Below are 26,577 nucleotides of genomic sequence, written 5' to 3'. Positions count from 1 at the left end.
CAGAGCAACGGACTTTGTGAGCGGTTCCATCGGGACATGAAAGCCGCTCTGCGAGCAAGCCTCACTGGCTGCGACTGGATGGACCGGCTCCCATGGGTCATGCTCGGCCTGCGTTCGGCCCCGAAGGAAGACCTCCAGACCTCCTCCGCTGAGCTGGTGTATGGCCAGCCCCTGCGAGTTCCGGGGGAGTTTCTTCCGGATGCTACGACTCCCTGGTCGGCCGCCTCTCACCTCAGTGCGTCCCGGAGCGCTGCCGGTGCCTTCGCTCCCGTTCCGATGTCTCAACACTGCCTCCCCCGGTCCTACGTCCCCAAGGATCTGCCATCGGCGAGGTACGTCTTCATTAGGCACGACAGCCATCGGTCCCCGCTGCAGCCCCCATACGACGGGCCCTTCCGCGTCCTGGAGGCGGGGGATAAGAACTTTGTGGTGGACATGGGGGGCAGGCCGGAGCGGGTCGCTATAGACCGTCTCAAGCCTGCTCACTTGGACATTGGGGAGCCAATGCAATTGGCCCTACCCCCGCGGCGGGGACGCCCTCCTAGGTCGGCCCCGGCACCTGCCTCTGTTCCTGCTTCGGCCCCGCCTATGGCCCGGGTTTCGGCCCCATCTGTTTCCCCTCCTGTGAAGCGCAGCCGTTATGGCCGCAGGGTCCACCCCCTGACTCGTCACTTGTTTTCCCCGTGACTTTGCACTATGTCATTGACTGTTCTGTTGTAGAGTCTATTTTTATGTTCATGAGTTGCGCTTTTGCTGTTTTGCATTGTTTTGTGTAGGTGAATTCTGGGGGGGCCTGTGTGGTGACCCACATCTATATAACTAGAGACATTCACCTAAGAGAGAATGCACTTCCGCTTCCGGAGCAGAGAGTTCAGTGTCGTTGTCGAATATATGACATGTAAAGTTGGAGCTAGTAAACTACCTCGACTACGTCTACTCTCACGTCTCCTGTCTCGTTGTTTTCTAACTCCACAATGGATCATTTACACTGCCGCCCAGTGACTACTGGGATAGGCTCCAGTGTCCCGCGTGCGAATATTGTTTCCTAGGATAAATCTGGGAAGTTCTTTCCTCAAGTGCTAGGATGGGCCAAGTCAGACTGTCACTCAGCTTGCCAGGAGTCTCACCCTCAAGCGCTAAGACTGGCCAGTTTGCCAGTCGAACACGCGAAGGTGAAGCGAAACTAAGATGAAGAAAATGTGTGATATTGTCCAAGAAAATATCACTGTTGAAGGTCAGATTAAGTCACAATAAACATTATTGATAAGTAGATTAGGTAAGGGATCATTAAGTAAGTCACCGCTTCCGGTGTGGGAAGATGGCTGTGCGAATTCGCATTTGCAGTGGAAAAATCCAGTTTGCCATCATGGACAAACTGAAAAAGACACTGAGTCAACTGGAAAAAGCTGATGTCATCACTCCAGTAATGGAACCAACACACTGGGTGAACAGTTTGGTAATAACTGAAAAGAAAAATGGCTCACTCAGACTTTGCCTTGATCCTCAAGAGCTGAACAAAGCCATCAGATAATAGCAATACTCCATACCAACACCCACAGATGTCCAAAGCAGACTGTCTGGCAAGAGAATATTTACAATACTCGATGAAATAAGATGCGTACTGGCAAATCAAGCTTAACAGAGCATCGTTACTGCTATGCACCTTCAACATGCCATGGGGGCATTATGGGTTAAAGCGCCTCCCATTCAGTATAAAATAAACCAGCGAAGTCTTCCAACAGAAGAACAGTGAAACGTTTGGTGACATTAACAGTGTCCAGGTGATTGCTGGTGATATGATCATCACTGAAGCTGATGAGAAGGAACATGCCGAGAAACTGCACAAGGTAATACAGAGAACCAAAGAGATTAATGTCAAGTTCAATGCAGACAAAGTGCAGTACAAAGTGCAGTACAAAGTGACGGAGGTGAAGTACATGGGACATGTGATAAACTGTGAGGGAGTTCAGCTAGACAGTGACAAGGTGAACGCTATTGTACACATGCCAGCACCAGAAGATAGAAAGGGTCTACAAAGGCTACAAGGTATGACTAAGTACCTGTCCCAATACATACCTAATGAGGCAGCAGTGACAGCACCTTTAAGGCAGCTACTGAGGAAAGGCATTGAGTGGCTGTGGTCACATGAACACGATGCTGCCCCGAACAAACTCAAGACAGCACTAACTGAGGCTCTAGTGCTGAAATTATTTGACCCAAATCAGCAGATAGTCCTCCAAGCTGATGCATCAAAAGATAGGCTGGGTGCATTCCTGCTGCAGGAAGGACAGCCAATTGCATATGCATCCAGAGCCCTAACACAGGCTGAGCGCAACTATGCACAGATTGAAAAAGAACTGCTTGCAGTCGTGTTTGCGACACAAAAATTCCACCAGTACATGTGTGGTGCACGTGTAGTGGTGCAGTCAGACCACAAGCCTCTGGAGGCTATATTCACAAAGCCATTAGGACAGGCACCTGCCAGACTACAACAAATGGTGCTACAGCTTTAGCATTATGATCTCCACATCAAGTACGTGCCTGGGAAGGAAATGCTAATAGCAGACACTTTATCCAGAGCATTTGGTGCTGTGGAAACACAAGAGGAGTCCATGACTACAGATGAAAAGGTAGTCTATGCCATGGAAGCAACTGAGGCTCTGGCAAGAGAGACGCACGAGAGGCTTAAGAAGGCTACTGAGGCAGACCGGACCTCGCAAAAGCTACTAGACACTCACCAGGGAGGATGGCCAAAGCACAAAAAACAGATAGATGCTGAGCTGAAAGTCTATTGGCCAATCAGAGATACAATCACAGTAAATGGGGAGTCCTGATGACAGGAGACAGATTCATCATCCCTAAAAAGCTGAGATCAGACATGCTACAGAGACTGCACACAGCCCACCAAGGAGTACAGCAGACCAAAGAACAGGCACGCAAGTAGCTGTATTGGCCAGGCATATCAGCTGATATATTAGAGCAAGTGGTTGGGAGCTGCCCCACCTGTCAACAACACCTACCGAAGAATCAGAGGGAGCCACTAAAATCCCATGAGCTGCCAGAGCTACCATGGTACAAAGCAGGTGTGGATATTTTTGAGCTACAAGACAAATCTTTCTTCCTCGCAGTAGATTATTTCTCAAAATATCCTGAATTCCAACAAATGCATAACAAAAAAGCAAGTACAGTAATAGCAAAGCTGTTTTCCAGACATGGTGTTCCAAAGGAAGTGGTGAAGTGACCATGTGCCATTCGCTAGTGCTGAGATGAGTCAATCTGGAAGTGACAGGGCATAACATGGACATTCTCAAGCCCAGGCTATCCACAGTCTAACGGGATGGCTGAACGTACAATAAAGACCATTAAATTCATGCTGAAGAAAGGGGAGCAGACTAAGACAGACCCCCACCTAGCTCTGTTGACTTTAAGGAACACTCCTGTAACTGGACTTGGGCTCTCTCCTGCAGAAATTCTGATGGGTCGGGTCCTAAGAAGCTCTTTGCTAGTAGGCAGTGCTGTGCTCAAACCTAGGCATCTGACAAGAGTCAAGCAGAGGCTACTTAAACTGCAACAAAGACAAGGAGAGTACTACAACCAACATGCAAGACCTCTGTCTGTGCTTGAACCAGGAATGGCTGTCAATATAGAGACTCCACAAGGCTGGAAACCTGCCCTGGTAGAACAGAAGAGACAGGACCCAAGGTCATATAATGTTGTGACGGCTGCAGGACAAAGGTACAAGAGGAATAGGAGGCACTTGAGAATACTTCGAAATGACACACATACTAAAGTAGAGGATGGTAATGTCAGTGTCACTGAGCAGCCATCTCTAAGCGAGCCTGCAGAACCACATGTACATGACACAACAAGAAATGTGGAACAACCAGTCAACTGTTCAGGCACACAGGTCCAACACACCAGCAGTGGCAGACTGGTGAAGCAGCCTACCAAATTACAGAGGGTTGTGTGCTAGCAACCTCTGACCCCCCCCCCCAAAAAAGTGCAAAGGGATAGTGTACAACGACTGGGTACAAAAAGTTTACAAAGTTCTTGAAAAATATAACGAAGAATATATGAAGAATGAATGTATGAAGAATGTAACACTGTATTTATGTCAAGAATGGGTATGGTAAACATTCAAAGCCAGGCCTTTAAACAGTTCATAGTGGTCTTGTGGACAGTGTTATATCTCCACTTTAAGTTTAAATTAAAGAGAAAGACGAACAAAGGCAGTTATGTTTCTTGATGCAGTAAGTTCAAAGTGATAGATAGTTAAACAAACAAGTATATAATGTGATTGTTTTTTTGTTGTTTTTTGTGGGAAAGGGGGGATGTAGTTTAAGGGTTTGAAAATACAAAGTAATACGGCGGTGAGCCTATACTATAGGTAATACTACGAGAGGCCAGTAGGTGCGCTCTCAGGCAGATGTGTGAACGGAACTGAAGTCGGTAAGGACACGCTTGCACGCGTGGTGTTCTTTGTTCCCAAATAAAGTTCATAAAAAGGACTACCAGCCAGTCTCTTCATCAGCATATACCACAACAAAGACTTAGTTGCATTTTATTTAGTTAGTAGAGATTTAGCTTAAATTCAGTAGATGGCGGTAATGCAGCTTGTCAGATGCCAACCGCCAATAAAGACCAAGGGAAAGAAGAACTGGAAACGGAAGCGCATCTTTACTTCCTTGTCAAGGGTTTTGCGTGCGGCAAAGGCGCGCAAATAGTGGCGGGTGTCAGGCACTGTACCAACCAACTACTTCTTTGTCACGCTCCAACTTTAAACGAACAACAATACCAATACGTTTACCGGAGCAATGGCGTGTAAAAGAGGCGCTCTCATCGTGCTGGAGGGAGTGGACAAGGCTGGAAAAACGACACAATGTCAAAAGTTGGTGCAGGCTTTGCAGCAAAGTGGTCGTTCAGCTGAGATGATGAGATTTCCCGGTGAGATTTCTTTATTTTTTTGCATTCATCAAGTGAAAAGAGGCATCTCTCGTTGCGCTGGTATTTGATGTGATGTTGTCATGCTGGTTTGTGTGACAGAGCGGACTACGACGATTGGTCAGCTTATCAGCGCCTATCTGGAAAAGAAAAGTGATTTGGAAGATCACACGGTACACCTATTGTTTTCTGCAAACCGCTGGGAACTTGTGTAAGAAGTAATAATGTATATCTGGCAGTAGCATGACTGGGCTGTAAACTTCTTGCTGCATATTCTGTCATGTATACATTCACTCAAGCTTTAACGCATTACATATGTGTTTAGCCTATTCTCCATGTGGGCCTTCTTTATGTAATTTACACACCTTTATTGTAATCTGCAACATCATGGGTTCTTTTGACCCCAGGCCTTTAATGAAGAAGAAGCTGGAGCAAGGCACCACTCTGGTTATAGATAGGTATGCCTTCTCAGGAGTTGCTTTCACCAGTGCCAAGCCAGTGAGTTTCTCAGCAACCTCTTTCACTTGCATGCCACCGTCTGTTTTATGTAATCAGACGGATGTGTAAGACAGGAGCTTATAACATGTCTTCTTTGTGTATAGGGCTTCTGCCTAAACTGGTGCATGAATCCTGATGTGGGACTGCCAAAGCCAGACCTTGTAATGTTTCTACAGCTTAGCCCCACTGAGGCTGCTCTCAGAGGTCAGTTTGGAACAGAGAGATATGAGAATAGGGGTTTCCAAAGAACAGTCCATCACAAGTTTGAGCAGTTGATGAAGGATTCTTCAGTCAACTGGAAGGTATGAACTGGGTTCTTAAACTTTGATTCATGGTTTTCTTCCTCTCTGTGCTTTTTAAAATGGCAATTTCACACATAATCTAATATGAACATCGAAATTTCTCCTTCTTAGGTAATTGATGCCTCTCAGAATATTGAAGATGTGCACATAAACATAAAGAACCAAAGCATAACTGCCATCAACACAGCTGAAGATCAGCCACTTGGAGAGCTATGGAAGTGAACCCTGGACAAGTTTTTATAATACCAACACGTTCCGTTTAGTCCACGAATTCCTTCTTGGACAAGGCTTCTAACCTAGTCTTCCTTTACGCTTTGCATTGAATGTTAAACAAATCACACTTGGAGAAAAGACTCAATTATAACTTGGACCACTGAAATTTGCATTAATTTTCTTGTAGCACAGGAGAATTATCCCTTTTTCAAACATCAGTTTGATTTTATTTTAACCTTTTTAATCCTTTTTTTCTGTTACATGTCTTATTGTTCTCTCAGCTGTTTATAGTGTGAGTAAATAAATAATCTTCAAATGAACTAGTGTACAGATTTTAGAGTTGACAAGAATACATTGCACGGACAATTAATAAACGTTGGTCTGCAAACTGACTAAATTTGGTTTCATTACAGGCTGTTACAGACTTCAGATATTAGTGACAAACTGCGTAAGCCATGGGTGTCATGAACCATTGTGTCTAAACAACAAACTTATGGCAATTCTGCTTATGGAGTCAGGGAAAGGCACCATATCACTTCAAAATAAACATTTAAAGTGTTAAGACTCAAATGGAAACACGTTATGTGGAGATGTGCATACAGAATTTGTCCTGAGCTCCTGCTACTGCCTCTCACTGGGCAGTCTCCATGTTGGATACAGAGAGCATTCAGAGGGCTGTTTCGAAGAATGCTGTGTGACACACATGACAACGTCATTGGTGCTGGACTGGCTCAGGAGGCTGCCAGTAATCTTCATCCCCTTTGGCTTCCCTTCCAATGCAGAGAAGAGATGGAGAATCTTTTGCTTACTCTCAAGAACAGTAACTCGTCCATATCGTCCTCAGAGGGACAAGATCTCAAACTCTTCATCCTCTGAATCAAAGAACCGCTCCAACCTGTCAGAATCTGAAAAATCTAAAAAGAAGGCACCAATAAAACAAAAACAAGTATGATTAAAGCATTTTCAATGAAGTGTTATGAGCTGTATCCCCAAAAGTAAGATTTTGTACGAATCTGAGTTATTTACCAGGAGTGAGGTTGAGGACATCCACACTGACCATATGAGGGGGCTGACTGTCTACTAGCTCAAACATGGGCAGGCCCCCTCTATTACAGGACAACTACAACAAAGCAAATAATTCCATGCTTAGAATCGTCACCTAATAAAATGTTCTTCCTATTTACAGGAACAGGTCAAAGAAACATACCCTTCGAATGTGCATACACCAGTCATCAAACTCATCCTCAGTTTTGCAGAAGAATCCCTGGTAAACACCAGAAAACACAACTTAGTTGCTGTATACATTTCAACACACATTTAACAAAAGTCATGAAGTTTTTTCATATGCAGCCAGACATGAACATGCCAACACAGAAAGAGTTTGATTTAATTTGTAATAGGTTGCCTTCCGTTTGACATTCCTACCGCTGCGATGGACGGGTCCAGTTCACAGATGTGCATGCGGCAGGGTGGGTGCTGACAGTGGTATGTCTCATCAGGTATTTGGCCATCTTCACATGGCTCCACTGCAGGCTGTGTTGTATGTGGATCTAAATAGATGAGCTCCTCTCCTGAAGGTTAAAAAGGATACAGGCATGATTAAAATGCAGCCTATTTTTTTAGGAGACAAACTTGAGTGTTTTCACCATGAGTTGTTTGTAATTCACAGTCATGTATTCATATTGCCAACACAAACAAGAGACAGAACATACCGACATAACCAATGAAGTAATGGGCACTGTTGGGTTTTCCCCCAATAACGCCCAAGGACTGAGGCAGCATGAAGCATTGCTGTAAACAGGGACAATAGAGGGTTTATCTGACTTCAGCCATTACTGACCTGGTCTCAAATTAATATAAGCAAGTAGTGGTTGTTTCGTAGAGGGGCTTGTTTTGAAGCTGGTTTATTTGGGCAACAAGCACTTTCGTTTTCTCTCCAATGGGCCATTTTCTCCCTGTAATCAACTACTTCAAAGTAGTTAATAGCTGTATCATGTGAATATGTGTCTTTAAGTATTTCACCTTCAGGGTTTCAATGTAGGCCTCATTTATGTCAGTCAAGCCCAGCCTGAGGGGGATGAGTAGCACAAGAGGTTTCCAGAGGGCTGTCTCTTCCTCAGCCAGGGCACAGGCCCCTTCCAGGCAGCCATTGATTCCTGCTCCTACTGGTTCAGCACAGGCTCCTCCATAGTCCAGCCAAGGCATACATAAACGCTCTACAGCAGAAAAAAAATACAGCATTTTTATTTTTTCAAAAATAGTTCGGACAAATTCATTACATACTATATTCTTGTCATACATTTATTACAACATTATTTACATGTAAATGTTCTAAGTTTGTTGTGTTTCACTTTGGAAAGGCCTGGGATGGGGAAACAGCCCCACACACAACTTTGCTCTGCTACTAACATTTTGTAGCTTGTATTGCAGTTGCACCATTAAAACAAAGAACATTAAAAGTTAAACTGGATGTAGGCTGTCTGCACTACATAAAACTCAAGCTTTTATCTCTGTACACATCCATTTGCATACATAAACAGAAAGCTCCACATCAAAGATGGCTTTACCATATGGTGATGCAACAGTACCCTAGCCATTGATAAAAAGGTAGATCTATGTAGGCCTATTCAATTATTAAGTAGTGATGAAAGCTTTATGATTATGTATGATGTCTTTCTATTGTACTGACGTTATAAACATAATTGTCAAAACAATGTCTCCCATGGAATTTTTTCTCAAGAACAAATATTCAATATTTTGCACATTAAATGTAAGTTTCATTACTTAATTTGGCGTCATTTTTAACAGTACTACCATGAACTCTTGGATGCTTGCTCCAATCCCACTTGTATAAAGATGCTTTTGATGAGATAATCATCATGTAAAAGTTAGCTGTAAATAGCTCACCTCCGCACAGGCAAAGATGAGCTACAGGACTGACATTTGAATTGCTTATGCTAATAATGATTGTGAAAAAAAATCCCTAAGACAAGGGTGTAACATGACTGCACTCACTGATCTCCTCGATGACCACAGTGTTGTCCATTGCCACATGTACAACTAATCGGCTCCACGAGTCAAACATTGCCAGTTTCCTGAGAGAAAGACAGCACACTAGGGCAGTCACATTTTTTTATGACTCTGAAGATGGGTTTATGACCTACTCTAACCCCATTTTTTAAATTGTCTGATTGTAGGGTATTAATGTACGAATGAAAACAGTATAGCTCTGAAGCTCAGCGTGTTTAATTATTTTGTGGAAAGTTATTAGTGTGTCCTGTAAAAATTCTGTTAAATGTAATCCAAATTCACTCCTGGGGCTCATTCCATGATCAGCTCCCAAATGGCTGTAATTACAGTTGTTTTTCTTTAAATCTTTTTTTTTTTAACTTTATTTATAGTTTTGAGTTATAGTCAAAATAACATACACAATCCCCATGTATCCCTCCCCACCCACACCACCCACCCCAAGGCCCTCCAAATATAGAAGACAAAAATAGACAGATAGAAAAAAATAGTACTAGAAAACAAAAAAATACAAAACAAAACAAAAAGAAAAAGCATAGAATACAAAGCATGTTTGACAGTACACAATAAAACAAACACAGGGACATTTTTTGCATCATCAGATCCAACTGACCAGTTCCCATCCTTATAGTAATATTGATAAAAAACACACTTGTTAAGCAAAAGACAGGCTCTCAACAAATTCTATAAAAGGGGACCAAGTCCTGGTAAAATACTCCCGGGATATAATTTGATTATACCTGAGTTTTTTTCCAATGGTAGCATGGTAAGCACTTCCTTAACCTACTGTTTGAACGAAGGGGGTTTATTTGATTTCCACAGCAGAAGAATAAGTCTCCGGGCCAAGAGCGAAGCAAATGCTATGGTATTCGCCTGAGGAACAGTAACTCCGTACTCAAGCGGAGGCACACCAAAAATGGCAATAATGGGCTTGGGCACTATTATCTTCCTGCATATATGAGAAAATGCCTCAAAAATCTGCTCCCAGAAACTGTTTGGAGATTGGCATACCTAGAACATGTGACCTGTAGTAGCCGGACAATGTTGGCATCTCAGGCACCCTGGACTGACATTAGGGTATATTTTAGCAAGTCTCTCATTCGAATAGTTCAGACGATGTAATATTTTAAATTGGATGAGACCAGGTCTTATACAAAAGGAGGATGTGTGGATGCATTTCAAGCTGAGTTGCCACATTTCCTCAGGGAGCTCAACATCTTAAGTCCCGCTCCCATGCTAATTTTTGTCTTGCCCCATGAGGGTTGATTGATGTCCTGTTTCATAGAATAAACTTTAGAAACCCTCCCTTTCAGTTGTAATTTTTATTTGGGGGATGGCTGAGCACTGAGGCCAGACAGTTAATTGTCAATTTCTTGCCTTTTGTATCCATTTTCCAACTGTGAGAATCCACTGTAGCTAAATGATTGTAAGGGACACTGATAAAGTCCTATTCAGTTGCTATCTGCACTTACTTTAAAACCTGGGCAACTGTGTTTGGTCCATACCACTGTCCAATGGACTTTCCCTCGCCAACTCCCATCTGGGCTGTAGCATTTAATATGGAAAAAAAGAAGCAATCGGTAATTAAGGAAATCATTTTGGGACCGTCTGAATAGGCTTATGATACAACATAAGTGTGATACATCAGTGCTTACCAATCTGATGGATAGAATAGAAGCTGTCTTTCTTGTCAATGAAGGCATTGAGAATACTGATGTATTCCTCTCTTTGTTTTTGTCCTCTGACCCATCTCCAATCTAATAAACAAGCATTCAGTTACAAAAGCTGTTCACACCCCTTCTCATGATATATTTTACTTACTCCAGAATAGTAATCTGTGCTAGACAGTGCTGGGAGCCACTTAGTTTAAAGGTTATGTCTGGAATAACAGAAACGTTACTGTAAGATCTTAGCTAATAGTGACAGAGTGTACCACGAACATGTTCAAATACGCCAAGGAGACATACCTCTGCCTAAATGTCTACAAACCAAGGCCTCAGCAAGTACCATCTGTCCACATCGCAACATACATCCCCAGCCTGTATCTGATGTTGGTCCTGTCCCCCCTGTAACACAATTATTAGTCACACATTGGACAGATACACTTTGTACATAACTTAAACTTAATAACCCAGATTATTTCAAAAGTCAAGAAGTGCTGGTTAAGAAAAATGCTGAGCGACTGCCTTGACATACCAATTGGCTGGAAGTTTTTTCTGTATGTGAACCACAGCCGTGATGCGACATCTGACAAAATGTCATCCCTCTCTAATTGAATATAAAAATGCCAAATTACAATATGGTCACATTCATGTCTGTACTGGCTGTCTAGTTCTTGATTTCATGTTCTGGCCTATAAACAAATGGTATCACTGTATCTCTCTCACCATTACACGTGTTACACACATTTCGAAACTTAACTACATTTTCCAAAATGCTACCTGTGAGCGCATTAAATTCTTTCCCTAAGATCCACACAGGTTCTGAGGTCTCAGGAAAATCTTCAAATTCTCCAAAGCGAAGTGTGTCGTATGTAAGGGTAGCTGTAAAAGAAGAAGACAAGTGAGTTTGTAGTTTGTGTATCATAAAGGGAGTGGCCATTATCATTTTGCTGACCACCAGCCAATTATCGCAGCTGATGACTGCTTAGCTACCTGTAATAAATCTGTATGCCTTCAGTTTCACTTTTAAATCAGGCTGTGAGGAAGTATCTATAGGCTGCCCTGAGTGTTTTTAGACCTGGCTCATAGTGCAGCCGTTCTCAAACCCACTCCAGGGGGTCCCCAGTGAAATGAGAAATAGTTGAATTACATTACAATTCAGTTTAAAGTATCTAAATAAGAGAATGCATACGAGTGACTCTTTGAATCACTGGTTTGTATCATAACCTTAATTTCCCATTGTACAGTATAGTAAAATTATTCCCAAAATGGGAACAAGGCATTAGGAATTACTGCTTTAGTACACCTTGAAAAAAAAATACCTATGTTAGAATGTTGTTTATTGATTACAGCTCTTGATGCAAGCTTATTGGGAGAAATTCTCCCAATAAACGTTGTGTCCAGATGAAGTGATCCACCTTTCTGGGATTACAGCTCTGCTTTTAATACAATTGTAGCATCCAAACTGATGCTGAAACTCAAGAAGTCTTGGTCTGGACAACTCCACCTGTAATTGGCTATCTGATTTCCTGACAGGCAGGCCCCAGACTGTGAGAATAGGTAAAACATACTCATCTACATTAGTTCTTAGAATAGGCACACCTCAGGGCTGCTGTCTCGGTGCCCTATTGTACAGTCTGTTAATACACGACTGTGTTGCTAAATATGACAACAACAGGGTCATTAAATTCGCAGATGACACCACAGTGATTGAACTAATAAGTGACAGTGATGAGAGGGCCTATAGGAGGGAAGTGGAAGATTTAACCATATGGTCCCATGATAACAACCTCTCTCTAAATGTCAACAAGACAAACAAAAGCATTGTTGACTTTAGAATGATCAGAGAAAATCACATTCCTATTTCCATCAATGGTTCATCTGTTGAAATTGTGGACAGTTTTAGATTCCTCAGTTTACACATCACAGACCCCCCTCACATGGTCTCTCAACACCAATTGCATCCTCAAGGAAGCACAGCAGAGACTGTATTTTCTGAGGCGTCTCAAGTGTTTTGGTATGAGTACCAAAATTCTTGTGAACTTTATCGCAGTACCATCGAGAGTGTCTTGACAGTCTGTATAAGAGTGTGGTTTGGCAACCTGACAGCTCAGGACTGCAGACTGCTTCAAAGGACTGTGAAGACAGCAGCAAAAATCATTGGCATGGAACTACCACAGCATAACATTTACACCACTCGCTGTAAAAGGAAAGCCCAAAACATCATTAAGGACACCAACCACCCTGCTCATGTTCTATTCTCACTCCATCCACCTAAAAAAAATGTTACTGGAGCATCAAAACACACATTACCCGTCTAAGTGATAGTTTCTTTCCACTGGCAGTCAGGTGGCTCAACAGCTGACGCACCCATGTGCACCTTACATTTTTGCATTATTGTGTACAGTAAATTATGTATTTAATGTATGATTTCACTGTGTATATAGTCTCTGTTTTGTTTTTGTTTTGGGGTTTTTTTGTTTTGGGGGGGGGGTTGTCCTTGTGTTCTTTGTCCTTGTGTTAAGGCAGAGAAAGCCAGAGCACAAGAATTTCACTGTATTCTAAATACATATGACAATAAACTTGAACTTGAAAATTATAGCCTAGTCTCTCTATGTAGTGTTTTTCAATGCCTACTTTTGTCCTTCTTTTATTTGGGGGTGGGGTGATAAAATAAATAGTCACCCTTTCATTTGAAGGTAAGACATTTCACCCTTTTTGCAAACATATGCATTGACTCACTAGTATATATTAACTTTAGTCAGAGGCAATTCTTTACTGTCTGTCAAATTGACACTGCATATGTAACTAATGGTCATTAGCTGTTGGCCCTCACATCAAATTCAGCACTTTTACTTTATCTGGATAAACCATGAACCCTCTGAACTCTGTGCATCAGTGTGCAAGATCACAGCAAAGCAGCAAATGTTACAATAAACAGCAGGGGTTTTCACCAAACATCAGATTAGATCATAACAGTTGTCGTTAAACTGAATTAAAATCAAGTTACATATTGCTTACTTCAGATAAAAGAAATTATTGCAACATTTGATCGCAGGGACATCCAATACTCAAAATCTACCTACTTAAATAATTTTGTCCTCTCTTTATCTGACTGAATGATGGCTTGTGAGTCCTCAATGGTACACTGAAAACGTTTTCCACAACGGAAACAGATTGGGTAAGAGTAGCTATTCGATAACGGAAACAAAACTAAAGAAAGTGACGATTTGCTGATTACGTGTCTGCTTTATGCTGATTAATTTAGACAGATCGGTCGATTTATTGAAGGAATCAATCAAAATTAACCAGTGTGCACAGCTTCACAGGAAACCACTCTCTCGAAAAACTATCAAAGACAAAAGCTGATCACTTGTTAGTGTTAGTTTTCAGAGCTAAATGAGCCTCGTTACATTGCGGGGTCGTATCCAAGAAGTAGGTGAGCGAAGCCAGCTTCTCACTTCAAACTTTAAGTTAGACCCGCAAATATACTCCCAGGCTGCACGGTAGCCTGATGGCTATGAATACACAAATTAAAACATAACATTTCCCAGGCTGCACGGTAGCCTGGCTGTGATGGTGACAGCGCATTGCCTGGCATGTCATCCTGGGCGTAACGTTAGCGTCAACAGTCAAACCAAGGACAGACAGACAGCTTCTGATAGTCATAACATCAGCAGAAACCTCAACCGGGGCGTTATCTATCCATCTACGTTATACTATTCCGGAAAGCTGGCCAGTAAAATGTTGACACGAGCAATCGACAACGTATTACTTTATAACAGCTAGCTAGCATTAAGCTAGGAGTTAGCGTTGGCCATCACATTAGCAGGCTAATATTAACGAGGGAAGGGCTCGGTTAGTTTGCCAATTCTTCATGACAGAGTCAACGATTCGTTGCCAAGTAGCAAGTACCCAAGTTAATGATGTTTTGTGGCAAGCGAAGTGGTTAAGGGGAAATAAAACAACAGTTGGTACGTCCACAACCCTGCCTACCTGCATCCATCCCGACGGTCTTCACCCTACCTTGTTTGTTATGTCCAACGTTGCAACCCGTTCGGCCAATGGGCAGTGAATGTTTGTGGGGAATTTCAGGAACAAGGGCGGGCTGATTCATGTAGCATCCAATCAGATCCTCTGTTATGAGCAAAAGAGCTCGTTTCAGGTCGACGAGTGCTACGGTTACAGATCTGCTGCTGCAAATTAGCAATCCTCGCTTGGACTATGCCAGCGACATGTTATGTAGATCAGCACATTTTAATCGCCTGTAAACAGAAATTTAAACGTGTCCTTGTTTACGTACTGCTGCTGTATGTTATGTGTTAAAGCGCTAGTGGTCGCCTACCTGTTTGGTGAAGTACTTAGTGTGTTGCCTGGTAAAATACTTTGGGTGTTGTTTGGTGAATTACTTTGGGTGTTGCCTGGTAAAATACTTTGAGCATTGTTTGGTGAAATACTTTGAGCGGTTTTTTTCTTTGGATGCGTTTATTGAGTGACAGTTGTCAACGAATAATACACTGGGTGCTACATGCCAAGTAACTGAAATTATTCACAGAATAAAGTCCATTCATAACATTAAATCGTATCAACGTGCTTAAGCTCAAGGGAAAAAAAGATTGTTGCCAGTTGCACTTACAATAAATATAAAAACAGTCAAGACCAACCCACTGTCACACAGGAAAAAATACAAAAAAGGCAAGTGAGTAAACACACAACCTCTCTCTCTCTCCTCATACATACATACATACATACATACATACATACATACATACATACATACATACATACTCGTTTGTTCATATATCCTTGTGGTGACAAAAAAAATCGTTAGGCAAAATCTTATTTCTTTAACCCCGAACTGGAAAATTAACCTCAATCTTAACCATTTCCCTAGCGCTAACCTCACCCATTACCCTAACCTTAACCCTCAACCTAATTCTAATGCATAACTTTAATACTAGACCTCAGCCTAACGATAGCCCCAGCTGCAACCCCAGCCTTACCCCTTCCCAGAAATAACCCCTTTCCTATTGGGATATGACCTCACAAAGTACTTGGTTTGTGGCTTTACTATATTTAGCAGGACATTTGGTGCTTATGACTGTAGATAAACACACACGCACACGCACACACACACACACACACACACAAACAAAATGCATAAACAAGCACACACGCAGGTGCATTAAGTGTACAGTGCTAACTCCTAAACTGGCATTTTATATGACATGTTGGTCTTCTTTACATCAGAAATGTTTGTTGCATTTTTACACTCAGTTTTTAATAGACCAAAATACTGTCAGATGGAGGGCAGGCAATTCAGATAGATAGTTTTTTTTTATTTGTTCATCAGACCTAAAATGTCTCTGCAGAGGAACTTTTTTTTTTTTTACTTTGTTAGTTTTGCAAGTCAGTGTCCAGCAGGCACTAGTCTGTTGAATTACACAGTCCTCTTGACTTCACAATACCTGTCGCTTTCAACCTCTGGCAGCAGTGCACCCTAATCATTACTGTTATTAGTGGGGGACCATGTTCAGCTTAATTTATGATCTACACACTAAAAAAGTCACATATTTTCAGTATTTTCATATAGGCTTTTGTTCAGGTTTTGTGAAATTTATAACTTGAATGTAAGGACACCAGAGATGAGGTGGATGTAATTAGCATAGCTTTTAGGTTGTCTAGTACTTTTACGTTTGAACACTATCTTGAGTGTGTGTCATAATTTTACAATTAACACTCCAGCACATGAAGCAGAGGAGGCGAGACGAGTCCACAATATCTGTGAAGGTATGCTTGTTCATGAATGCAGATTCAGGGCAAATTTCAGCAAGTGTAAACATATCCAAAACTGTGGATGCGTCCATGGAGTAATGTTGTACTATGGTGGTGAAGGAGAAAATCTGTCCATAGTCCAGACAGTGTGTGATGATGCCGTTCACTTTTCCCGCAGGACATAAGACACCACTGCCTTCAGATAGTGTCCAAATGCACACACAGCGGACACCAGCCAGTGAGAGCGGAAGCTGGGATCAGTGTTCACCACACATTTTGTTACATCCACCTGAGACAGTAAAAGAGATACAGATATTCAGTACTTGGCAAGGTGAGAGTATTCTGTGCAACAAAGGTACAGTCAGTCATGCATGTGTCACTGAGCTCTTCAAGTAATACTGTTGAGCCTCATTCTAAAATGAGCCAACAGGACAAAACATTATTAAACTTGTCATTTTTACCATATATGCTGCAATATACGTTTGAAATGGTGATGAGTTGTTTTCTTACTTTAACTACATCCCGGGAAATTGCAGTGAGAGGATGTGCAACTGACCCACAAATATGTATTTTCAAAGCCAAAGCCAACTCTGCAGTCTCAACAATGCATATTTCAAATTACTTATATAACTAAGGAAAGATTTCAAGAGACACAAGAGACAGAAAAATTGTGCAGAGGGCATTATGAAAGATGCATCGATCTTTAGCCGTCTTCACACCTTCCTGGCCTAATGTGGTCTACTCCTGCTCAAACAAGTTTGGTTAGTGACTGTATGTTCCATGCTGATATTTCTCAGTGTACAAGTTCAATCATAGATCCAACTGCAGCTGAGCCCTCATTTGTCCTCTTAAGGTTATACAATGCATTGTCTCCCATTTTTTGATACCCTACTTATATGCATGAGCAAACTAATTTAGGAAGGAAGTCTGGGTTTAAGACAGAGCCTGAGGATTAGGGTGCATGGTTAATCTTTGTGTTCACTTTGAATGCACCATTTCAGTCCTGGTGCAAGACTTTCTCTCCCTGCGCTTTGCAAGCTAAGGCCTTTTTCAAGACCTCGTTTAATTTTCCCTTGTATGCCTATAATTTCTGCTGATTTTTATCAGATGTTCTCATGACAAGATTACATAAAAAAAGGACATGCTCCCCTCCTGTCTGAAGTGGTGCAGATTAAAGTCTGCCTGTTCGTTTTTTTCATCGATAGATGATAGCTGAGCCATTATAAACATTAATGAGCACCAGCAGCTCTTACACTGCTTTCTCTTGCGCTCCCCTTTGAAATGACGACCTCATTGTGCCATTTGTGCTCTAGTAGCCCAAATGAGATGATAGCACACACCCTATTACATGAACTGTACTGACAAAGCAAAGCTACTCAGTTTCAGTTTGGATATTCTGGTTGAATATGGCATCTCGGCTACCAGAGAAAAAAATGGTATCAGAATTTTGCTCATGCCTGGTTCTCAGTTTTCAAGCTTATTCGAAAACGACAAAAATATTCCCACACGGACACAAACACGCCACTGCTCACGTATCCACACAAATAAGCAAATTAGCAGTGAGTTCCCCTTACCCAGCCCCCTCTTCGCTTCAGCCAGGAGGTCAGACTCTTGCGGACAAACTCCCCAATGCAGTCAACGATGGTATGGACCATGGCTGGATGGCCGTGTCGCACACAGTCCACTGCCAGGGCCCCTGCAACTGCATACAGAGAAACCACCTTTCCCCATGTCACACCTGGGGTGGAAATCGAACAAAAATACATCACAGAACTGAAAGTAAATGAATCAAAATATAACAAATGCTTACTCAAAAATATATCCCATGATTGATAAATCCTATTAGTAAGCTTTCTTATCCAAATTTGAAATGGTTAGAAATGTGGGCTGCATGATAATCAAAGCCACTAACATTTTGGAACATGCTTTGGGGTGTGAATGTCCCTGCCAGCAGCTCACACTAAAGGGGGCGGTGGTGAAAGAGTTACATAACTCCCATTAGCAGCCAGGCATTAGGCCGAGATGCCTTTCTCCTCACAAAGAAACAGACACAAGGCTTGGTGCAAACAGTAATCCATTATTCCTCGTAAATCTAGTCAGTGGATCATTTTTCAGACCTAGTGCACATGTTGAGTAAAGATTTTATCTGCCCCACCATTCCAAGAATCTCAGACTATTCATAATTGTTTATATGTGCAATATTTTTTTAAACTGAGTCTCACTCTCATCTATCCTCTAGAATCGCCATCTGTGTAGTTTCCTGGTTCAAATAAGTGGTGGCTGTGTTTCTCTTGGTTTAAAAGGCCGATCTGGAACAACATTAATGTGACAATGTCACCCTACAATTTCATTTCTTTATCAGTTTTATTGACGAAATCAATTGTTGTTGTTTTTTTCAGTTTTCTGATACCGTGATGCTAAAATTAAATATGTTTTGCAGGCACTTGAATGTAAGTCCTCCACGTCCACAGAAAACCACTCTAACACAGATGGATGAGTATTGGTTGGAAACTTTAGGGGAAAGGTGATAGGCAACTCCTGGGTGTAACAATACTACCTTGACACAACACCTGGACCAATTTGAACCAGATCTAACTATAATTTGGAACCTTGTAAACCTAATGCGAGCCTGTGTTCCCTGTATGCTATTGTAGAGAGAACAATCGTCCTTGTTCATTCTAAGCAGCATACAACTTCCATCAAATAGACACACGGGTAAAGAAACTTCCAGGGTACTGTTCCTCCTTTGACCTAGCAGTATTTTAACCTAATCTAACTTTAACTAAAGGTTTTCACAGGTTTACTTATTGATGCATACCACATGCATACTTTAAAATACTTCCAGGATGCTAATATTTCAAGTCAAATGAAGTGACCCCATATGACACTTTCTGGCCTTGAGGTTTTTGTTTTTCATTTTCATTTTAATTTCTATTAACGAGCATATTTGGCAAATAATAAGATCACTCCAAGGTAGCCTGGTGTATTTTGCCATACTTCCCCCCCACACTAAAAACACAACAAGAAAACTCTCCCATGCATTGCTTGACTAGGCAGGGGATTTGAGCAATGACAGATTCAGATTTTACAAAAGGGATAGGCTGCTGAAGTTCTCTGGAAGAATTCAAACAATTAATATGAAATGCCTTAATCGATTTTCTCCACTTTAAAGTGCACATAAAATGCAACCTACTTTGTAATGTAATGCATTATTGATCAGTCCACATCTGTCACATCTACTGTACAAGGGGTAGGTTTCTAGACTAGAGTAAACACACTCCGAATTTCTTTTTAATGCAGTTAGACAGAAAAGGGTAAGGTGGCGATCTGCTTTACAAATCGCCTGGTTCCCCTAATCATAATTACGGGACCCTAAATTAGACAGACATGTTCTCCTCCAGTTAAGTTAAGCCTATCGATGGCATGTCTGTATTCAGATCCTTGGTCTGGTCAGGCAGAGCAAGAGAATTTTTCTTTTTATTGATTGTTTGTTTTTAGTGTAGGCTAACTGCACCTATAAGAGAGCAATATGGCTTATGGTTATAATCTACTGCCACCCATGGTTTCCCCTACAGATAACAGCAGGCCTGTCACTCTTATGTCTACACATTATCATCAGGGAGGGATTCATCTTCACCTTTGAAATGAGAATGAAAAACCACAGCTTCCCTCCAGTAGGACATATTGTACCACACAAACATAGCGAAGTCGGGGGGCAACCACAGGAACTGCCGCAGCCGGGACGTGAACTCGTATCGCCCGCACCGCGGGAGACATCGCTAACCGCTTGACTAAAGGGTTAGACCCGCCAGCCAGCGGCCAACATGTCTACTTATCCATGCACGTTACAATAGATATGTGTGAGTAAATACTCACAATATTGTGTTGCAATCAAAATGTGTATCCTTTTTACTGTTTGAGAATGTTAATATTTGTTAAATGTATTGTGATTTTTAAAAAAAAAGTAATCTGTGACCTGCTGTTAGATGAGTCCCTTTATATGCATTTTGCAATTGCTCCTCAATTATGATTTGGAGCAGAATGCTTTGTTATTCCCTCAGGAAAGAGTGAACTCCTTGGGTGGGGCCTTAACTGTCTGTAATGATCACTCACTAGAGGAACATTTTAACCTAATATGGGCCAAACTTCTTTCCTGCTCAAGTTCCTTTCCTCTACGGGGATAATAGTGTGTGTACACAATAAAGTTGTTTGTACATGGGAAAAAAATGGATAGTGTGTGGTATACCCTTTCTACGTGTGTGTGTATGTGTGTGTGTATATATATAAATATATATATATATATTTATATGTGTGTGTGTGTGTGTGTGTGGTGTCTCTTTTTTTCTCTCTCTGTTCTCTGTCTCTCTCTCTGTCTCTCTATCAAATTCAAATGGCTTTATTGGCATGTCATAACACTGTACATATTGCCAAAGCAAAGGTTTAAATATTGAACATTGAAAAAGCTAAATGTCTATCTCTCTCTGTCTCTCTCTGTCTCTCTCTTTCTCCGTCCCTCTCTCTGTCTCTCTATCTCTCTCTCTGTGTGTGTGTCTCTCTCTCTCTGTCTCTCTATCTCTCTCTCTCTGTGTCTGTGTCTCTATCTCGATCTATCTAAATTAATCATTCAGTCTAATGGTAAACAGAAATGTTTTAAAATGTTTTACTGTGCTCTTCTGGACTGAAGCATCTTTAGTCTCCCTTGTAAATCAGTTTGAAGAGATCCTTTAAAGCAGTAACACAGTGCACTGTAATCTGACCTCAGTTACTTCTTGCACGTACTTCCTAGAGCAAATGCTACACCTGACAGCAAACTCTGTTAAGTGTATTTGACTCAAGCTCTTTTGTGATTCCAAACTAAAGGATGTGCATCTCCAAAATGGGCAAACCCGCTCTGTGCCTCTGTTGCTCTAACAGCGTATTTGCAGGCCAACCCTTGCACTGGTGAGTGGACCTACACACATTGATCCATGGATTCTGAGTGATCCCTCTTTTGCATTGACCTACCTGTAGAGAATATGTCTGCAGCCACAGCCAGGAGTGCATCAGACACCACACTCTCAGATGCCACCGTGATGTTGAGCTGTCGTGCTACATTCCTGTAAATGTTGGGGCGCAGGTACTCCAACTCATCACCTGGACAAAATATAGTATATATATATATATATATATATATATATATATATATATATATATATATATGTGTGTGTGTGTGTGTGTGTGTGTGTGTGTGTGTGTGTGTGTGTGTGTGTGTGTGTGTGTGTGTGTGTGTGAATCAAATATCCCATCAGCTAAATATCTTTGGTAATCTCTTTGGTAACCCAATTTCTCATGGTACTCATGGTCATTATATTCTAATAACCTAACTTGTTTGCATGGTAAACTCCATTGAGATCATTTCACTTTTGCAGCTACTGCACAATGCATCAAAAATATCCCCTCTGTATTTAAATGATATGTGCAAAGGAGGAGATCTGAATTTAAGATGAGATCAGTGATTAGATTTAATATTCTTCTTCATCAAACTGGGTTCATCCTACAGAATATTGGGCTAGTGTCTTAAAAAAACGTTTTGAAAGTTAACTTCTTAAAGCTCTCTGCTTGTTTGTTTTTGTTTTTTTCTTCTTCTGAGCTTTAATTGCTTCCATAGCCTATGCGTACTTCTCCACAGATACTCTCCACGCTATCATCACCTACCGAGCCATAGAAGAACCGATGATATCTCTCCGAGGGGACCTCCCGACGCGGACAGTCCGTGCTCGGGTTTGTGCCAGCCTATCCCGGCCCGGTTCAGTCTGGAGTGGATGAAGTCCCTGCATAAGGCCTTGGCCTGCGACACCAGCTCCTTGTCAGTGGGAGATCGGTCGAACACCTCCATCACCTCGGCCGCGAATACGGAGGAGCGGCGCAGCATCTCCATGCCCCTCTCATCCGTGGCGGACTTTATCCGGACACCCCGAATCCGCCTCTCCGCCTCTCCCTGGATCTCCGTGTATGGTGCTGACCTCCTGCCAGCTAAACCTCCCCCTCCTGTGATGCAGGTTTGTGAAAACTTAGCGCCTATGATGTAGTAGTTATATAGTAATATAGCCCCTATAACACACACGGATTACAGACCAACAAGTTGTGGACCCCCTTTTTTCTTTTTTTTCTTTTTTTTAATAATCTGTGTGCGCATAAATTGCCCATATAAACCCTCAAACGCGCCTGTCTACAACCAGCAGGTTATGAGGGTACATGATGAACAGTGTGTACAGTCACATTTTGTGGCTCAGACAGATATTTGCGAGTTCGATAGTGGAACGGGGTAGCCTTTCCTAAAGCCAGCATTGAAATATCCTCATCAGTAACATCATTACATAATGTCACAGCAGGGAATCTCCTTTCACGACATAGTTATACATGTGGGGGGAAAAAAGAAGAAAGAAAAAAAAACGAAGTATGAGACTTACCCAGGAATTCATTAAGGTGTCCAATGGGCCCCACCTACAATCCTACATTAACGTTTGAAGGTTCTTCTTTTTTTTTCACGTGTTCTCTCTTTTTTCTTGGGGGGGGGGCGAGTGCGTCGTATTGACCACTGAAATGTGCGGGCTAGAGATTCGCAGCCATTCTAAGTTACGCGCAAAAATGTGTTGGAGTCCATCTAGTCTGACCGTGTTTCCTTAGAAGGACACTCATTCTTGAGGCGAAAGGCGGAGATAAGAAAAGCCCCAGAGGCCCCGCCTCAGCCAGCCTTAACTCTGTCATGCACTAAGTTCAATGGCAATGACATTACCGCCTCGACAACCGATATGAAAAGCGCGATATGAATAAAGTTTCCTCCCCTTCCTCTTCTCCTTCCTCCTTTTTAAAATGATTATTCTCAACGCTTTACAGTATCCCCCTGCTGCACAGCGCCACAGACAGACCACACACACACACACACACACACACACACACACACAACCACGCGCACAATCGTGCGTACGCACGCACGCACGCACGTGCGCACACACAATATGCTATCCAGCTGTCTGGTAGGGATCCACTATCTAGCAGTATTAGACAAACTTTGCTCTCTCACTGCGTGCATAAATGTTCAAGTTCAAGCTGCATTTTTATAGCGCTTTTCTAGCTGCAACAGCCACTCAAAGCGCTGTCACCTTGCTAAGACATTTTACTTGGTGGCAGTACCACTGTGGGTACTTCAAAAAACCGTACTGAATGACTGACTAGACATGCCACTTTCCATAGCCAACATATGTATCACCGCAGAAAGGAACATCAATATTAATATCGGTCAGACCTGAACAAGCAGTATGGTCACATATTCAAAATGAAAGGATCGTTCCACTTTTTTTACAAGACGGAATTATCCTTTAATTTTGTGAATTATGAATCAAATGACTAAAATGTGAATCAACATTGTCACAAAAGATTTATAAAGTATATGCCATGTAAAGTGTTGACGTCTGTGAATGAAGAGGTCACGTGGGAATTGGTGTGTGCAAAACAAATATGATTTTATTCCAAAAAATTTACATAATTAACACATGTAACAATTATATGTGCATTATAGCTGCTGAGCAATGAAGCATTAGTGTTCAATTGGACTGTAACAGTATACATGCTGTCTGAAGCCGGGGATGTGGCAAAGGCTTGACTCACGCCCACACATGTAGACTGAAAAACACACATTTGGTCATGCAGAGGTGGCTATGTGAGATTGTTTATAATCTCATGTTTTATGAACAATGGGAACATTCAAACTTGCATATCGTATAACACCTTGAAAGCACAGGTCACTATGGACCTGATCCTTTACTGGACACATTTTATACAGAAATATTGCTTATCGATTGTGTGAGCTGTGTTATTTTTTTGTCATTGAAGCAAAGTGATTTTCACATATTGCGAAACCATATAATAAAGGGTTTGGTCCTGAATGTGGAGCTAAAAACAACAGTGGTGGCAGTGCAGTGTCCTGTTCAAAATGGCCGTTGGCCATTCGTTAATTGGACCAAGACACACAGGTGTGTTGCTTAAAATGTCTGCAAATGATAAAAAGCAAAGAAAATTATGAAACAGGCACAGTCAAGTGTTGTATTGCCAGGTATGAAGTTTCATTTCCCATATCCCACACTTCAGAAATACTGACATCACTGCCCATCTAAAAGATGGTTGTCGCAATCAAAGGCAGCAGCTTGGCGAAACCAGTTAATGCTGAGGCACCCACACACCAAGTGTGTTGACTTTACACATACCACACCCTTCTTCGCTACCTCACAGAAAACCCCTTAATGTGTTTCCTTGGTATACAGGAGGTATTGGCATTTCTTAGGGAATCACCACACCCATTTGTCTGGCTGTCGTCTGAACATGCACAAGGTACCTCCTTCTTTTTAGTATTGTTCACCAGATAGAATGATCAGCCAAAACATTAAAACCACATACCTAATATTGTGTAGGTACCCCTCATGCTACCAAAACAGCTCTGACCAAGGCATGGAGTCCACAAGACCCCTGAAGGTGTCCTCTGGTATCTGGCACCAAGACATTAGCAGCAGATTCTTTTAATCCTGTAAATTGCGACGTGGGGCCTCCATGGATCAGACTTGTTTTTCCAGCACATCTCACAGATGCTCAACCAGTTTGAGTTCTGGGGAATTTGGAGGCCAAGGCAACACCTTGAACTCTTTGTCATGTTCCTTAAACCATTCCTGAACAATTTTTTTGCAGTGTGGCAGGATGCATTATCCTGCTGAAAGAGGCCACTGCCATCAGGAAATACTGTTAGCATGAAGGGGTGTACTTGGTCTGCAACAATGTTTAGGTAGGTGGCAAGTGTCAAAGTAACACCCACATGAATGCCAGCAGTCAAGGTTTCACAGCAGAATATTGCCCAGAGTATCACACTGCCCCCGCCAGCTTGCCTTCTACCCATAGTGCATCCTGGTGCCATCTCTTCCTCAGGTAAACAATGCACACCGGCCATCCATATGATGTGAAAGAAAATGTGATTCATCAGACCAGGCCACCTTCTTCCATTGCTCCATGATCCAGTTCTGATGCTCATGTGCCCATTGTAATAATAACAATAATAATAATAATAATTAAGAATAAGAAAATAATAAGGAAAGAAAATAATAATAATAATAATAATAATAATAATGCATCAATAAAGAAGCTGCACAATTCAAGAAAGAGCCTGATGTCTCAGAAACCCCACCAACGGAAAATGAGGCAACTACACCATCTACACCAAATGAGTGAAGCAGAGAGCAAAACACCATGGCCAGCAGCAACTGCAAAAAACCTGGGAGGACAAAGCAATACACGGGAAGTACCCAAAAAGAATGAAAGACGCAGACGTGGACCAACAAAAGGCACACCAGTGGCTGAGAAGCACTGGGCTGAAAGCAGAGATGGAGGGCCTGATAATCGCTGCACAAGACCAGAGCCTGGCAACCAGATTCTATCACCATCACATCATTAAAGATGGAACAGACCCAAAATGCAGAATCTGTGGAATGTATGAAGAAACCATCGACCACATTCTCTCAGGCTTCCTGGAACTGACAAAGACCGAGTACATATACAGGCACAACAAGGAAGCAGCATACCTGCACTGGAAGATCTGCAGGAGTCACAAGATCAAGATGACTGAGAAGTGGTACAAACATCAGCCAAAAACGGTCACTGAGAAAAATGATGTCACCATCCTCTGGGACATGCCCATCCACACTGACAGAGAGATAAAAGCCAACAAGCCCGACATCGTTATCAAGGACAGGGAGGAAAAGAGGTACACTACCGTTCAAAAGTTTGGGATCACCCAAACAATTTCGTGTTTTCCATGAAAAGTCACACTTATTCACCACCATATGTTGTGAAATGAATAGAAAATAGAGTCAAGACATTGACAAGGTTAGAAATAATGATTTGTATTTGAAATAAGATTTTTTTTACATCAAACTTTGCTTTCGTCAAAGAATCCTCCATTTGCAGCAATTACAGCATTGCAGACCTTTGGCATTCTAGCTGTTAATTTGTTGAGGTAATCTGGAGAAATTGCACCCCACGCTTCCAGAACCAGCTCCCACAAGTTGGATTGGTTGGATGGGCACTTCTTTGAGCAGATTGAGTTTCTGGAGCATCACATTTGTGGGGTCAATTAAACG

At 42.0% G+C, this 26,577-nt stretch overlaps 3 protein-coding genes across 7 annotated transcripts; 1 reads left to right on the top strand and 2 right to left on the bottom strand.

Moving 5' to 3' along the window:
• Positions 1 to 4,504: 4,504 nt before the first annotated feature.
• dtymk (deoxythymidylate kinase (thymidylate kinase)) lies at positions 4,505 to 5,988 on the top strand. The gene is made up of 5 exons (XM_056275966.1): positions 4,505 to 4,944; positions 5,044 to 5,152; positions 5,349 to 5,439; positions 5,544 to 5,741; positions 5,853 to 5,988. The coding sequence occupies exons 1-5, from the start codon at positions 4,815 to 4,817 to the stop codon at positions 5,961 to 5,963; spliced, it is 639 nt and encodes a 212-aa protein (XP_056131941.1). The 5' UTR covers positions 4,505 to 4,814; the 3' UTR covers positions 5,964 to 5,988.
• Positions 5,989 to 6,729: 741 nt separating this feature from the next.
• Positions 6,730 to 14,690, bottom strand: atg4b (autophagy related 4B, cysteine peptidase). Of its 3 annotated transcripts, none has more exons than XM_056275965.1 (13): positions 14,669 to 14,690; positions 11,423 to 11,524; positions 11,178 to 11,249; positions 10,949 to 11,047; positions 10,637 to 10,738; positions 10,454 to 10,526; positions 8,970 to 9,049; positions 7,977 to 8,170; positions 7,667 to 7,745; positions 7,380 to 7,525; positions 7,162 to 7,218; positions 6,981 to 7,074; positions 6,730 to 6,868 (listed from the first exon to the last, which is right to left on the bottom strand). In XM_056275965.1, the coding sequence occupies exons 4-13, from the start codon at positions 11,007 to 11,009 to the stop codon at positions 6,795 to 6,797; spliced, it is 960 nt and encodes a 319-aa protein (XP_056131940.1). In that variant the 5' UTR covers positions 11,010 to 11,047; positions 11,178 to 11,249; positions 11,423 to 11,524; positions 14,669 to 14,690; the 3' UTR covers positions 6,730 to 6,794. The 3 variants fall into 3 exon arrangements, with proteins under 3 accessions (XP_056131940.1, XP_056131938.1, XP_056131939.1); XM_056275963.1 differs by having other exon boundaries at positions 14,639 to 14,673; XM_056275964.1 differs by lacking the exon at positions 11,178 to 11,249 and having other exon boundaries at positions 14,639 to 14,673.
• Positions 14,691 to 15,117: 427 nt separating this feature from the next.
• Positions 15,118 to 23,162, bottom strand: boka (BCL2 family apoptosis regulator BOK a). Of its 3 annotated transcripts, none has more exons than XM_056277252.1 (5): positions 22,867 to 23,162; positions 22,112 to 22,444; positions 21,422 to 21,550; positions 17,992 to 18,155; positions 15,118 to 16,706 (listed from the first exon to the last, which is right to left on the bottom strand). In XM_056277252.1, exons 2-5 carry the CDS (start codon positions 22,332 to 22,334, stop codon positions 16,581 to 16,583), a joined length of 642 nt encoding a protein of 213 aa, XP_056133227.1. In that variant the 5' UTR covers positions 22,335 to 22,444; positions 22,867 to 23,162; the 3' UTR covers positions 15,118 to 16,580. The 3 variants fall into 3 exon arrangements, with proteins under 3 accessions (XP_056133227.1, XP_056133228.1, XP_056133229.1); XM_056277253.1 differs by having other exon boundaries at positions 17,992 to 18,119; XM_056277254.1 differs by lacking the exon at positions 21,422 to 21,550.
• Between the last annotated feature and the right edge of the window lie 3,415 nt (positions 23,163 to 26,577).

Source organism: Lampris incognitus, chromosome 3, assembly GCF_029633865.1.
Source record: "Lampris incognitus isolate fLamInc1 chromosome 3, fLamInc1.hap2, whole genome shotgun sequence".
NCBI classification, from domain to species: domain Eukaryota; kingdom Metazoa; phylum Chordata; class Actinopteri; order Lampriformes; family Lampridae; genus Lampris; species Lampris incognitus.
This window is presented reverse-complemented; position numbering and strand designations above follow the sequence as displayed.